This window comes from Gavia stellata, unplaced genomic scaffold (genome assembly GCF_030936135.1).
Source record: "Gavia stellata isolate bGavSte3 unplaced genomic scaffold, bGavSte3.hap2 HAP2_SCAFFOLD_44, whole genome shotgun sequence".
Taxonomy (NCBI): Eukaryota; Metazoa; Chordata; class Aves; order Gaviiformes; family Gaviidae; genus Gavia; species Gavia stellata.
This window is the reverse complement of record NW_026777121.1, coordinates 416,222-431,299: the sequence shown is the minus strand read 5'-3', so window position 1 is coordinate 431,299 and position 15,078 is coordinate 416,222. Positions and strand designations below refer to the sequence as shown.

Genomic DNA, 15,078 nt, shown 5'->3' with positions numbered 1-15,078 from the left:
GTACAAATAGCAAGAATATGAGTAATGTAGCCTGGATACAAATGCGTTAGATCACAAAGGTTCCTAAATCTCCCGGGGAAACACTGGATCAAGGGGATCGAGGAGCTAGTCACACATAAGCCAACTGTTACCCAAAACTGTAACGAAGAAAACTCTCCAGACCAAATGATAGTTTAGAAAGCTGACATTGGTTCATTGCAGCGCTGGGTGCATGAGGGATTTCTCCTCCTAACATGCACACTGGCTTAAAATCGTAACAGGTATTTAAAACAGTTAACAACGTTAGTCACGCTTCCTGGTGCTACCCCTTAATTAACTATTGGTTACTACTTTTCTTCCTTCATCTTAAAGCTACAGTTCTCTTTGAATTCTCTACGCATGCTCAGAGAGTAGCGGCCTTCTTTGGGTTGGGGGCTTTTTCTAGCTAGGAGGTGTGGTTTTCACATGAGCGTGAGATTATAGTGAGGCAAGTTAACTTCAGGGCACTATTTTGGCACTCTGTTCTATTTTTCTCAAATTGGTCCTTGTGTTAATCGTTACTGCTAGTTAGTGGAAAGTTAGTGGAGACAGTTTTTATCTTTAACATGTCTAAATACCAGGTGCATTCGTTAGGAAGTATCTTCCTTCCACTCTTTCCATTCTTTTTCACTTGTTTTTGACCTTGTGTTTCAAGCTGTTCTCTAACATTTCCCCCCTGGAGACTTCTGGATATATTTTATAATTCCCATATGTGGAATTTGGATAATGAGGTGGGATTCCTGGGCACAAAGAGCTGTTAAGACTGCCCTTGCTCTCTCTTGTGCGACCCGGGGGAATGGAGACTTGCCTGGCTAACACAGGATGCAGATAAGGAGGGGGTCCTGTGGAGGCAGGACAGCCCTGCTTATGGTCAGCAAAGACAGTAAGATAACAGGAATGTGAGAGGTCCTTTGTTCTTTGAAAAGGCTTCGTGTCCGATAACTGACCTTTGCCTCATTACCTGTGAAATGCATATTACAACTCACACCCCTGCATATGCTAATGAAGATTATAGAGGTCATGCTAAACATATATGACTATAGCACTCGTCTCTCCACCCAAATCATGCTACACGTCACACCTGGGGGGGACACCTCGTCGTTTTGGGGATAACAGTCAAGAGAAAATGATTGTTAAGGTGGGAGAGAAGAACCTCGATACCTGACGGACCAGTCGACGGGCTGTGTTCTCTTCCTCCACCCCAGGCAGGGACGCCTCTCTGGGTAAGCGCTGCGCCTCTCACCCTCTGGGTGACAGTTATCCCCGGGTTCTTGTATTACTATCAAGTCTGCTAGCAATATTACCCTTAATTAGTAGCTCTGTTGTAGTTAGTGAATTTATCAACGGCAATCTCGAATCTGTTTCTGTCGCTTTCAATAAAATAACTCATTTCAATTTTTGTGCATCTGCTCAGTGCAAGTCCTCTTGCTGGGGCTCTGATAAATGGGTCAGTGAAAGCCCTGGGACTCTGACAGACAAATTTCAAAACTGCATTCCTTTAACGCGACACCATAAGTCTCAATCTCCCTTTACTTAGGTTCCACCACTTAGACAGAAGGTGGTGGCATTTGTCACTTTTCTAATTAGGCCTTTTCACACATTCTCAAATCTATCCCATCTTCTTACAACCTGGAAAAGAAACAGAAATAGATAATATTTCAAATTTAACTTGATTATGCAATAATACAGCCTTTAAGAGTCCTGTTGAAATGGTTCTCTTCTTGTTGTTGTCAAACTCTGACGGAGGAGTTGGTTAACTCATGCATAGTAGATCCAGGACCTTTCCAGTAGTTGAGACATGAGTTCAGTCTGTGTTCATTATAACAATTCAGCAATGTAGTTAGGGCATAGATGATCACCGTTTAAGGTTTGGTAACTTCCCTCTCTGATAAGGTTTATCCAAAAGGGTTTGTCTTACAGCTAAATTGTTTAAATCTTTGGTATCAATCCCCTCTTTTGAAGTAGTCAGATTTTCTTACCACTTCCATATATTATTCCTGTAAAACATCACTACCACTTGTGGAATAATTGCTGGAGGTAACTTAGAAATTAAATTTATATTGAAGGTACAGCACTGAAGAAATCTTCAGGGTGGCCTGTGCTGCGTCTGCGTTTCACTGGGCTTTGTGCCGGAAGGCTGACACTGCTTGGGTACGCCTGCCTTAGTTGGCTTGCACATCTCTGCTTGCGTGCCGGGGCTGTAACCAGACCGGCTCTTCAATGTCCAGACATGTGCCTACTGCCTGGAGCAGTTCTGTTCTCTGGCGTATGCTTTTTGGGAAGGAGCTGGTGGCAAACGGCTGCAGGGAGCAGGGTGGCAGTGAACTTCCCAAAGAGGCTATGATGCCCCACTTATTTCCTGCCAGCTACTAGCAGGCAGTGCTTGGACCCAGGCGCTGCTGCCTGCCACGGGGCCTGCACGCCCTCATCCCACAAGCACAGCATTTGGCAGGGGGAGGGTCTGTCGGGGGTGTCCGATGCCAGCTTCTGCCTCCCCTCATGCTTGGAGGCCACCACGCCCAGCACCCGGAACCAGCGACTCTGTGACATCAGCCCCGGAACCAAGGTTGCCGCACTGGTGGCGACGAGCTCTCCGTTCTTGCAGCTGCCACGTGTTGCTGGCAGCGATGAATTTGCTCCCCCTCCTCGTCCTGCTGGCCCTGTGCTGGCCTGCACACAGCACATGTGGGTAAGTGGCCCGAGGCTCTGACTGGGAACTTGGGCAACCCTTATGGGGGTCACTGGAGGGTGCCTGCTCGTTCCCTTGAGCCTCGCCACAGCTTCCTGAACCCCACCTGGGAACCTCAGTTCCTTGCCAGCACCCATGCTGCTGGCACAACTGGCCTGCGGGGACAAAGCAGAAACAGGGGTGGATGCACGCACGCCCCACGGGGTTCCCTGGCCTTGCTGTCCACGCAACGGCATGTGGAGCGGGAAGACGGCTGACTCGTAGCCTGAAGAGCAGCAAGCCCTCGAGCAGGACAGTAAGGAGTTTCTGTTTCCAGAGGGACCTGTGCGCTCCGGCCCATGGCTTCTCACTACGGCATGTCACGCGTCGTGGGTGGCACAGATGCCCAGCCAGCGACCTGGCCCCTCCTGGATCATCGGCATCCAGGGTCCCTGGAAAACGGGCACAGGGCATCTGTGCGGAGGGTCCCTCATCAGCCCACAGTGGGTCCTCGCGGCAGCCCACCTCTTCACTGAGGCCAGATAAGGAGGAGCAGGGAATGGGGGTATCCCCACAGCACTAGCAGGTGCCCTGTGCACGGCACCATGTGCTACTCCCGTCCCGTCCCGTTCCCTTGCAGCACGCCCCGTGCCTGGGCACTCCAGGGCCCAGCTGACAGACTGCTCAGGAGAAGGCTGGGCTTGTGCCACTGCTTCCTAGCAGCCTCCGAGTGCACGCAAGTGCTAAAACTGACAGTTCTTCCAATAAAATGGCCAATTTTCACAGCTAACCATGCGGACAAACCCCTCGGCGGTCGCGCAGCGGGACGGGCAGGCCCGCGCTGCCGCGCCGCTGCCGCTGCCCACCCCGCCGGGCGGCGCAGCCGCGCTCTCTCTCGCGAGGCTGCGTCCCAGAGCGCGTGCACCGGTTTGGCCGCTGCCGACCGCCGTCGCGGCGCTGCTGCGCGCGCGCGGGGGCTTGAGGCGGGGCGCGGCGGCCGCGATGGCGGAGCCCTGCTGAGGGCGTGCGGGGCCCGGCGGGGTGAGAGCCGGGGCTCGCCGTGGAGGCCCCTTCCCCTTCCCCACTCCCTCCCCTTCCCCACTCTCTCCCCTTCCCCTCTCTCTCCCCCTCCCCACTCCCTCCCCCCACTCCCTCCCCCCTCTCCCTCCCCCACTCCCTCCCCCGCTCCTTCTCCCCACCCCCCCCCGCGCGATGCTCCCGTCCTCTGCGGGGCCTCCTCTGGGCTGCGCGTTAAAGCCGGGGGGGGGTGGCCCCTTTGGCGGGAGCCTCCAGAGGTTCTGGCGGCCGGGTTGCTGCCCGGGGGTCGGGTGCCGTCAGCGAGTCAGCGTGTGTACCCGGTCTGAAGGAGGTCAGAGTGAGCAAGAAACGCGTTTCTGCAAAGGGGGCATGAATGCTTGTTGGACAAGAACACGAACTCATGGTTCTCTGTCCGCTAGTTCTGCTCGTTCCTGCCATGGCTTTTTGTTCTTTTTTTTCCCCAGGATTATTCTCCAAGAGGATTTAGACCTTGCTTCAGAAGGTATGACTTTTCTTTTGGCTGTATTCGTTCTTTTGGGGGCCACGGAAATAAACTAAGCTGCTTTGTTTTGCCAGCTGCTCCATTATAGCAGGTATTTTTCTGGAAGAGAGAAAAAACAACAAATCAAAACCTTTTTTCCTTCCCTGTATTGAGTAGATAACTTTACCTATTTGTACATACTGTTAGTGGTATAAAGTATATAATCATATTTTGATGTAAAAAATCAGAATATTTACAACAGTATAAAGTGGTGTAAGAGATGTCGCCTCACACCCCCCCCCCCCCCCCCCAGTATTCTTTATTGCTAGACTTTCCACAGCTTTTTATTTTGGTTCATCCTTTGTGGCATTTTTAGCGATCCTGGGATTTTTGATCTAGAAGAATGCTAAACGCTTCTATATCTTTGTCAGATGCATCCTCTTTGTGACATCATCATATTCCTTTTTAAGTTAAATGTTATAAAAGTTATATGAAGTTTGATTTTGAAGTGTACTTTGCAAGATGGACTGAAGGACTCACACCGGGGGAAAATGCACAGGTGTTTAACTTCTTATGTCCTTGAGTAATTCAGTTGTGTACAAAATACTTTGAGGTGTTGCCAGTAGCCTGAGATTTCTGTTCCTGAAATCTGGTTTTAAAGAAATGAAAGCCTTGTTTCTTTTGTTCTTCACTGCCAGTTAGGAAAGTGTTGTGTTTTCCCTGTAAACTCTGTGAAATGCCCCTGTGTGATTTCCTTAGTAAACTGTTGAGACATGTACAAAACCAAGTTTCCAATGCTAAATCAGACATTATTCTGATGAAGAATTACACACAGCACAGTGTGAGGCGTGTAATTAATGCATAGCTTTGTTTTGTTTTTCACAGGCTCCTTTAGTAAATAACTTTTTTTTCCTTTCCTGACAACTGATCTGGATCTTGAGATCTGCTGGGAGCTATAGATGCGTGTATATTTACTTTCTTGTGGAAAATATAAATAGATTTTAATGATTTTCTCGTGTATTATATGAGCCAGATGGTAATTGGCTATTTGATGTTAGCTAGGTGTAGTTGTTTAACACCTTGTACCTGAGGACAGGAATTTTTCTTTTGCTGTCCTAATGGATGAAGTAATTCAAATGAAAGTCCTGTGGGATCGGGAATTCTAGGAATAGTTTGGTTTCTTTTCAAAAGGACTATGAAGACATTGAAATACTGTGCACCTGTTTTCAGCACACAAATAAAAGAGCCAGAACAACCTCTGAAGGAGGCGCTTGAATGCTGTGTCTTTCATTCTTCTGTGATGTGAGTGGAAGCATATCTATCGCATAACATGAACTCAGTATTCCACTGTGCTGCCTGACATGGTTAAGAATACTTGTATCTTGGATACGTCACGTCAGAGGAGCTGCAGGGTTTTTGAGTTAGAAGATGGCAAGGTACAGATTATTAAAAAAAAAAATTAAAAAACTCTCTCTGGTTTGTGGCTTTCTCCCTGCCTGTGTTTGAGATCTCGGGGGAAGAGGGCCTCAGGAAATATCTCTGGGTAGTTGATTGTTTTTATGTGCTCACCTTCCCTCATCTATATGATCTGTCGCAGGTATATGTAGAAATACATCTGACTTTTCTTTATGAGAACATATGCAGTAGATACTAGGCCTTGGCTTTGTATTCAAATGCTTGCTAATACCAGTCTTCTCTAATGCTTCTTGAAGATGCCTGCTGCCTGTGAACCAGTGCTTGAAGCTATTGAAGACACTGTGTCAGCAGAAGATTTGAAGCCACGTGATCGGCAGTTTGTAAGAAAGAATGTTTTTCCAAAAGTGCGAAAACGCAATTCACAAAAAAATACTCAGGCAGACGATGATCCCCCAAGTGACAGGTAAATTCTTCCATCAACCCTATCTTGTTGCTTTGCTCGTATCTTGTGTGCACTGTCAGCTTCTAAAAATAAGGTGGAAGTTCTCATTGTCTCATAGTGTAAAATTTGAATACAAGATAAAAATGAGTAAAATAGTGTTGATAAAATGTAGTGATAATGAACAATAAATCCTGGGCAGATTTCTTGCCCTAGACAAACTTTCTCTAGAAATCAGTTATGACTGAGATATTGATTAATGGAGTAATCAGACTGGAAAAATGGTTCCTGTTACTTCAGCTTGTATGTGTAAAACGTTTCTGAAAAATTGTCTGCTTCGCCTTAATTACCTAAATAGAAGCTGAGCTCTTCAAAATGCAGTCCTGGAGTAGCCTTGTGCCATCTGGAATGAGAAATAAGAATAAAATTCTGAGAATCACGAAAGGATTGAGGCTGGAGGGGACCTCTGGAGGTCATCTTCTCCAAACCCCCTGCTTCAGCAGGGCCACCTACAGCCAGGTGGCCAGGACCGTGCCTAGCTAGTTTTTGAATAGCTCTAAAGAGGGAGATTCCACCACCTCCTTGGGCAACCTGTGCCAGCGCTCAGTCAGCCTCACAGTCAAAAAGTGTTTCGTGATGTTCAGAGGGACCCTGTGTTTCAGTTTGTGCCCGTTGCCTCCTGGCCTGTCACTGGGCACCTCTGAAAAGAGCCTGTGTCTGTCCTCTTTGGACCCTCCCTTCAGGTATTTAATATCCATTGATGAGCTTCCCCCGAGCCTTTCTCTTGCAGGCTGAACAGTGCCAGCTCTCTCAGCCTCTCCTCTTAGGAGAGATGCTCCAGTCCCTTAACCATCTTCATGGCCCTTTGTTGGACTGTCTCCAGTATGTCCATCTCTCTCTTGTGGGTGCATCCCATCAGGGCCCAGGGACTTAGGTATGTCCAGTTTGCTGAAGTATTCCCTGACCTGCCCCTCTTCCACCAAGGGTACATCTTCCTTGCTTCAGTCTTTCCAGCTGGTTTCTGGAACCTGGGATTTCCAAAGGCTGTACTTGTTGTTTGTACATCCTCCTGCAAGTGATACAGTGAGACTTCTTTTGAACTTACTGTTTTATTTCAGTGGAAATCGTATGCAATAACTATGGAACGTATCTTTTGTGTTTTTCTTTCTTGTGATTCCCCTAGGAGCCGAATCAACTTTCTGCTGCAGTGGAATTGATCAAAGTATAAATGAACTCAGTTATCGATTCTAGTTTCTACTGCATTTCAGAGATCTGGATTTTGGTTGGTGCCACCCCCTGCTCCTCCTCCCCCTGCCCCCCCTTAATTTTGAGCTGGTGGATGAAATTTCCCTGCATTATAAAGATGGAAATAAAGTATGTCTAGAATGTGCAGGAAATTCGATTTTGGTTTCTCATTAGTGTTCAAAAGAGATTTTTATAAGCATAACAGTCCACCTTTATGTGAAGGCCCATTCTGCCAGGAGTGTGTGTACAGCTGAACCGGTGGCCTATACGTACTTGACGCTAGCACTCCATTCTCCTAAGTATTCGGGAGAATACTGTATGTTATTTAACAGGCTGTATTTTAGTGTTTTTGACCCAAGAATGCACATTGAATGTACGTTGTTTAGACAGTAGGAATGCTAAATACATTGTATATGTGCAACACGTGTTGCACACGTCTAATGATCATTAATGTGCCATCAACAATTTTTGGTTTCTAGCTAGGGGAAGTAGCTTTAAAAAAAGAAGCGTGGGGGAGGAAAAAAAAAAAATGTGGGCAGGGCAAAGGATGGTGTTGCAGGATGTCTGTTGTTCTTGTACTGGCATCTTTAGCTCATTGGCACATTTATCCCAGGAGTTTCAGTGAGAGCTTCTTGCAGAATTTTTTGTTGGTTCTTAAACCATTGTGTGTGCCAGCTCCGTGGTGCACATCTGCCATGCTGCTTCTGTAGCCCAGAAAGGTTGGGATATGAGCTTTCAGACGTTAGTGTGGCTGGTGGCAGGCTTAAATTAAGAATTTATAAAGATGCCTTGTATGGAGGGAAGTACAGTCAATGGGTGCCATAATATCAAAAGGCCGCAGTTTAGCTCTAACAGTTTGTTTGCTGGTGGCCTCATTTCAGTGCAGTCACTTGAAGGTCCCTTGTTAAATGATAATTTTCAGAAAGTGAGTTGTTTGGTTTGTTTTTTCAAATACAACTGCAGCGTACTGAATCTCTTCTTATCCTACAGCTCTTGTACATTCTCCGTTCTAAAACTCTTTTCTTGCCACTTGTGGTGGCTTGACCCTGGCCAACAACTGAGCAGCCACCCAGCCACTTGCTCAGCCCTCCTCTCAGTAGGCTGAGGGAGCTAACTGGAAGAGCAAAAGCGAGAAAACTTGTGGGTTGGGGTAAAGACAGTTTAAGTGAAGGCAAGAGTAAGGATAAACTTCAAGGGATGCAAAAGCAATTGCTCACCACCTCCCACAAGCAGACTGATGCCCAATCAGTCTCAGAACAATGGTTAGTTTGGGAAGACCAAACCACCAGTTTTTATTGCTGAGCATGATGTCATCTGGTATGGATTATCCTTTTGGTCAGTTTGGGTCAGCTATTCTGTCCATGTTCCCTCCCAGCCTCTTGTCCATCTCCAGCCTGCTTGTGGCGGGGTGGAGCACGGTGGGCAACAGGAGGTTGTGATGCTGTGCAAGCACTGTTCCACAATAGCTAAACCACAGGTGTGTTATCACCACTGTTTGAGTCATAAATACACAACACAGCATCATACGGGTTGCTGTGGAGAAAGTTAACTCTATCCCAGCCAGATCTATTACCCGCTACACTAAACTCGCATAATTATAATGTTTTTCCCTGCCTGTTTTGGAGTTGTTACTGTTTGTGTTGCTTATTTTATAGTTGAAGAACTACAATTAATTGAGTCTGTTCAGTGGGCCTGATGGGGAAGCTTGTTCATCTTTTAACTTCTTCGTTAATTTTTCCTTAACAGCGTTATTCCTGGTGCTCAGAAAATGTGGATTCGTACATGGGGATGTTCTCACAATAATTCAGATGGTGCATATATGGCTGGACAGCTGGCTGCATATGGATACGAAATTACAGGTAACAATATGGGACAAGTCGCATAATTCAGTTTTTTGGGGTGAATGTTCAGAGCTGTCAAGCTGTTGTTGAATGTTTTTAGTCTTAATTACACTTTTTTAAAATGCCCCTTTGATCCCTTTCTGATTTGAAGGTGAGGAGGTAAAGTGTTTTCCTGGCATTAAGGAGAATGATTACAAGATGAGGGCTTTCAGAATGGTTAGGTTTTCCTGACAGGGCAGCCATCTGATAGATGTCATGCAGTGCCTTTTGTGGGCATTTTGCTTGCTAAACTGAATTGAAAAGTTTCCGTAGGAGTGGAAGGGAAAGATCTTAATTCTTGGGCAGAATCTAGCTGGTTGTCTGATTGTAACTGGTGGAACCCAAGTGCGAGAGAGAGAGAGAGAGAGGAAGGAGAAGTGTTGTCACTTAGTGATGAGTGTGTTTGCTGCTGGAGCAGAGGTGAACTACTCCATGTGAACGATCCTTTGTTTTGGGAGGGATGATCAGTATGATGGAGGCGGGATGATCTAGGATTGTATCTTGTACATTTGAAAGGGCTGAAGATGCTATTTTTCCTTTCCTTCCAAATACTTTAAAACACTCCCTGTCGTCTTGTTCCACCTCCCCAACCCTAAAAAAACCCCCCAAACTTGTGGTTGTGCTGGCCACGTTTCATCTCCTTAATGAAAAATGTGTTGAAAGAAAAGCTTGCCGAAAGCTGAAAACACAGATTGATGTTGTGTTTCAGTGGAGAATTATTGTCTGAATGCTTTTGTGTAACTTACAGAAAAAGATTTTGGGATTCAGGTAGCCAAGAATTGAACATGAGTCAGCAATGTATTCTTGAGGCAAAAAAAGGCAAACTGCATCCTGGGCTGTGCTAGCAAGAGTGTAGCCAGCAGGTCTGGGAAAGTGATCCTTCAGCTCTAGTGGTACTTGTGAGACAGCGTTTGGAGTGCTGTGTCCAGTGAGCCAGCTTGCGCCCAGTTTTGGGCTCCCCAAAACGAGAGAGGTTGATGTAGTGGAGCGAGTCCGACGGAGGGCCACCAAGATGGTTTGGGAGCACACGATGTATGAGGAGAGACCGGGTTTCTTCAGCCTTAAGAAGAGAGAGCTCATGGAAGATCCTAGTTGCAGATAGGAATAGCCAGTAGGAAGGTACAGAGAAAATGGAGTCAATCACTTGTCAAAGGTGTGCAGTGAAACAAAGGACAGCAGAGTCTTGCCCTTGACAAGGTGGCAGTTAAGATTTTTAGCATCCAGTGCGTAACTTATTGCTCATGCTCATGCCTTTGATAGAGGAAATGCCAATATAGAAAGTTTTCCAACATTTCTCGAGTATCTCTCATCAGTCCCTTTTTAAGGAAGCATGTTATTTTTTTTACAGTGAGTCATCTGGGAAGTTCAGCTAGAATGTCAAGAAGGGATTTAATCTTTTTTGTACTATACAGTGAAGTAGTTACTCAGTAGGTATTGCTTACGTAATCCAAATTTCAACCATTTCTTGAAATTAACGTTGTTTGCACTATGCACAAAATAACCAAAAAAAAAGTTTTGCAAGAGCTATTTCCTAAATCGATGCCTCTCTCTGTTGCTAGAATTTGTTAGTTTAATGTAAAACTGTTATAAACTTGAGGAAAAGATAGAAATACTCACTAAGGTGAAAGACTGTCTGTTGTCACAGCATCTTGGACAGCTATTACCTAAGTAAGTGTTTTGATTAGCCTGTTTCCTGTATGTTCCTAAGCTTTAGAGTCAACCACACTTGTTGAAGAGATGCTGGAGTGAAGTTCTGGTTCTAGTAAATAAAATGTGACCTTTACTTGCAGTTACTGCTTCACTATAAGGGAAATGGTCGAGCACTGTTTCTAGTGTCTTCTATCTAACTGCAAGATTGAAGAAAAAAAGAGGGTAGAAAAGACACATCGGATAGTCTTTTATTGCGAACTAGAAGTTGTAACAATGCAACCTGCCTTGTAAGTTGGCTTAGCTGAAACTGGGCATAGGTATAATGATGTCTTCTAATGATAGAAATAAGTTTTTGTGACTTGTTGCAAAAATCTTATTCTAATATTATTCCTTATCGCTGTTTATTGCGCGGATTTTCTACCCTGTTCTTGATTTGAACTCTGTTCAAGAGACGCGGAAGTCTTTTTTCTTTTCTTTTTTTCCTTGCCTTTCTTTCACCTGTTTCAAAAATGTTCTTTCTGTACAAGAACCCTTTGTTGCTTTCAAGAGTGGCTCTATCCAAAGGTGAAAACTGAGGGCTGTGCTACAGTTTTTCACAGCAAAGACTACCTCTGTCTGGGGGGAGAGCGCAGCGTGAATCTGCAATATACAGAGCGTGCGGTAACAGCGGTGCTGATTAAAAATCAGGAACTGCATCAGCTTAAAAACAGGCAAAGGGAAACCAGCAGAAGAGCTGAACCTATTTTTGTATCTGCTTTTACAGTGTGAAGGTAGGCAGTGTTCTCAACAAATCTTGCATACCATCCTGTGGGAACACAAAGCTCCTTTGTTAGTGTGAGCCATGCAGAAATGTGTGGACCAGATGCAATCAGCCTAGGGCTGTACCATGGCACTTGTTCATGTTCTGAAAACTAGATAGCTGATGGTGGCTTTATTGGTTCTAAAACTGGTTTTGGTTTCTTGGCAGCGTGACTCCCTGTATAGTTTAGATATGCCTGCAGACCTGCTAGAGTGCTCCCTTTCAGATACACCCTGGAGGAAGCAACTCCCATGGTACAGACAAGTAATGCCTCCTGTGAAAAAGAGGAATCAGGCGAGCTGGGAGCTCTCAAATACCGCGAGCCAAATGTTTGTTTGGGAAGGGAATTCAGTATGTGTGCCACCTAACAGTACTTTCTCTCCAAAAAATGGAACCGAACGTGTATAGTCAGACATAGAAGGAATTGACTTGTGAAGCGGGTAGTCATATCAGCATTTGTTGGCATCTATAGGTTTCTGGTTCTGTGGAGTGGATGGGATTTGGCCCAAGCTTCTTGAATGTATTTTGATGGATGAAGCAGTTAAGTATGCTTGGTTTTTTGTGATAACTGTTACAAATCTGTAATATAAAAACTCATCTACACAGTGTATGTAGGTGAGCAGGCACTTCTTTAGTGCAGCGCTGGACGCACAGGGGATCGCACCACCTAGTGTGCGTGTTTAGTTTCTCTGCTACAGAAGTTGTGTACAATCAAAGGATACATATTCATCATATTTCCAAGAAACAGTTAACATATTCATAGAGTTTCCGAGAACTCGTTAGTCTATGTAAATGCTCGTGACGCATGCGCCTTCAGGTACGCAGGTGGTCGTCTAAGGTCCTCTGGTGGTCGTCCATAGTCTTCCTCATGGTGTCCTCTAGTTGAACCCCATCTTTGCGCATGCTAAATCCCATTCTTGGAATCTTCTTAAGTTTTCCTCGGTTTAGGGGCCAGGCCTGTAACTTATCGTTCTCTTGACAGGCAAATTCTACCTATTCACAATGCTACATTGTTCAACAGTTAGTTTATGATTGAATCACAGATAAATCATACCTGGTTACCTTCATACAGAATATATATAATTTAATTTTTATTAATCGCTCTCTGGATTATACTATTCTCTCAATATCCATACTTAAATTAATCAGTGGTTATTTCTATTAATATTTATTGATTGGCATTCTTGATATTCGAATCAAGATGGGAAAGGTAAGGAATTTTCCAAGCCACATCACTGGTGCGTATCAGGTCACATTGTCACAGGACTCAAACAAGACTTTTCTATTTGATTCTTCATCGTTCCATCTCGTCACTGTTGGTTCCTTAGTACAGAAGAGCGACTCCCTGGTGAGGTTCCTATGGTTATTGTTTCTAACTTAAGAATCCTAACTTACGCATTTGTATTTTATTATTTTATTTATTAATCAAATTTAACCTTTCTATATGATCATATTGTGATTATTTTAGAAAAATCAGAGTATTTACAACAATTCCCCCCTTTGAAAGTTTTGAAAATGATTTCAGTAGTTTGATTTTAATCAGTTAAGTAGATTATGTGCATCAAGTATAGATGCCAAACGAGTTAATCGATTCATCATCCTCCAGTTTATAATATATTCTTGATAAAACCAGACTGATTAAAAATCAATATCAGGAGAACAACGATAGGGTGGCATAACTTATTTAGGATGCCTGTAGCAGTAGGTGACCACCCGAAAAGAGTGTCCCGCCATTTATGTTCCGCATCCTTTTCCACCCTCCCTAAAACACGGTGTATTTCTTCTACATTGTGATGAAGAGTTATTAAAGTTCTTTGTCCATTTTCCTTGACCTTTTTCAAAATTTTGATTAAATCCTGGTGTTGTAGCAATTGTTTCACTAAAGTGAGATTCAATCCAATGGGTGTAGGCAACAGTTCCTGAATTGATGTATAATTAGATTGCAAGAGCTGGTGAGGTGTGACTGGAGTCAAATAAGAAAAAAAAATCACGTCCCATGATTTCAGTGAAATTACAAACGCAAAAATCTGAGTGATTCCTAGTATCTATAACTACATCATCTACGGATATAAAATCACAAGCTGTTCTCAAACATACACAGCCCTTACCAATATATGTATATAAGCAGTGTTTCAGGGTTTTCGTCAGGGCGAGTCTCAAAATGGCAAACATTTTGTTCAGTATCTAAACAGATATCCCGACCTGTGATTGCATTACCTTCACAGATGAAGCCTTGTTGTTCTCGTACAACAACCCTTGTTGTTCAAAATCTAGAGTTTGTCATTTCTGTCCCACTTTTTGGGCTCATATTCTGTGCTCAAATGGATAGAGTATGGTTCCATTGTGATTCAATCCTAATGCAATAACAGGGTAAGTCGAATATATTGAAGCATTGTGTATAGTTCATACAAAAGTTGTGGCTGTACTTGTGACGGGATCGTAGGTAAAGTTTACCAAATTCCACCAGGACTGGAGTTTTTTCTCTAAATTAGTGGCACTCTCGCAGATTATTTTTCGAATCTTGGTGGGGAGAGTGCCTTCTTCACCCTCTCTTATGATTGAAGCAGCTACTGATTGCGCCCACAGTTGAGCCTGGATACAACTGGGAGCCAAAGATAGGTTATCTTGGACCACACCGAGTCCATCTACAATCATTTCCTGGTCGTCTCCATTCACCTTTTCCCATTTTGGTACTATGTTTGACAACAGCCACTGATTAGTTTCTAAAGCCAATAGGGAAGATTGCAAAGGCTGTTGCAATTTAGCCAGTTCACTAGTTGTAGTAGCCAATTTGTCTCCCGATGTATTTTGCTAATTTGCCTTTTTAATGTCTGATTCATTCTTTCTGCTTTTCCACTCGATTGAGGCCTCCAGGGGGTACGTAAATTTCAGGTAATTCCCAGAACTTTGCTAAGATTTTGTACTACATCTGCAACAAAATGTGGGCCTCTATCAGAAGATATTCCAATAGGTGCTCCAAATCTTGGAATTATTTTTTGTAACAACCATTTAATGATTTTCTTTGCTTGATTGGTCTGACAAGGAAAAGCTTGAGGCCATTCTGTAAAAGTATCAACCCCCACCAGAATGTATCGATACCCTTTTTGTCTGGGTAATTTTGAAAAATCAAGTTGCCAATAATCTCCAGGTTGTACTCCCGATTTCAAGGTTCCCATTGGAAGTCTTCTCTTTACCACCGGATTGTTTCGCAAACAAATCTCACACTTGGCAGAAATCATTTGAGCCACTTCTAACATTCTTAGAGACACCACATATCTCTTTAAAAAGGTGACTAATGCTTCTGGACCCCAATGGCACTCTTTATGTTTTGTTTGTAATATTTCTCTCATCGGAAGTGGGGGAATTACTACCTGTCCCTGAACTGTGACCCACCATCCTGCTAAATTCCTTTTTGCGTCTAATAACTTCCCTAGTTTCTCATCT

General features: G+C 44.3%; 1 protein-coding gene and 1 long non-coding RNA gene across 2 annotated transcripts in view; both read left to right on the top strand.

The window, feature by feature from the left end:
* Window positions 1–2,645: 2,645 nt before the first annotated feature.
* Window positions 2,646–15,078, top strand: part of LOC132321701 (acrosin-like) — a 50,085-nt gene continuing 37,652 nt past the window's right edge. The window contains 3 exon segments of the mRNA XM_059835146.1: window positions 2,646–2,707; window positions 3,024–3,114; window positions 3,116–3,228. Of these exon segments, the coding sequence (XP_059691129.1) occupies window positions 2,646–2,707; window positions 3,024–3,114; window positions 3,116–3,228 (266 nt within the window).
* Window positions 3,693–6,103, top strand: LOC132321734 (uncharacterized). The gene is made up of 3 exons (XR_009484860.1): window positions 3,693–3,727; window positions 4,189–4,226; window positions 5,918–6,103. It is a non-coding gene; the product is annotated as an uncharacterized LOC132321734 (long non-coding RNA).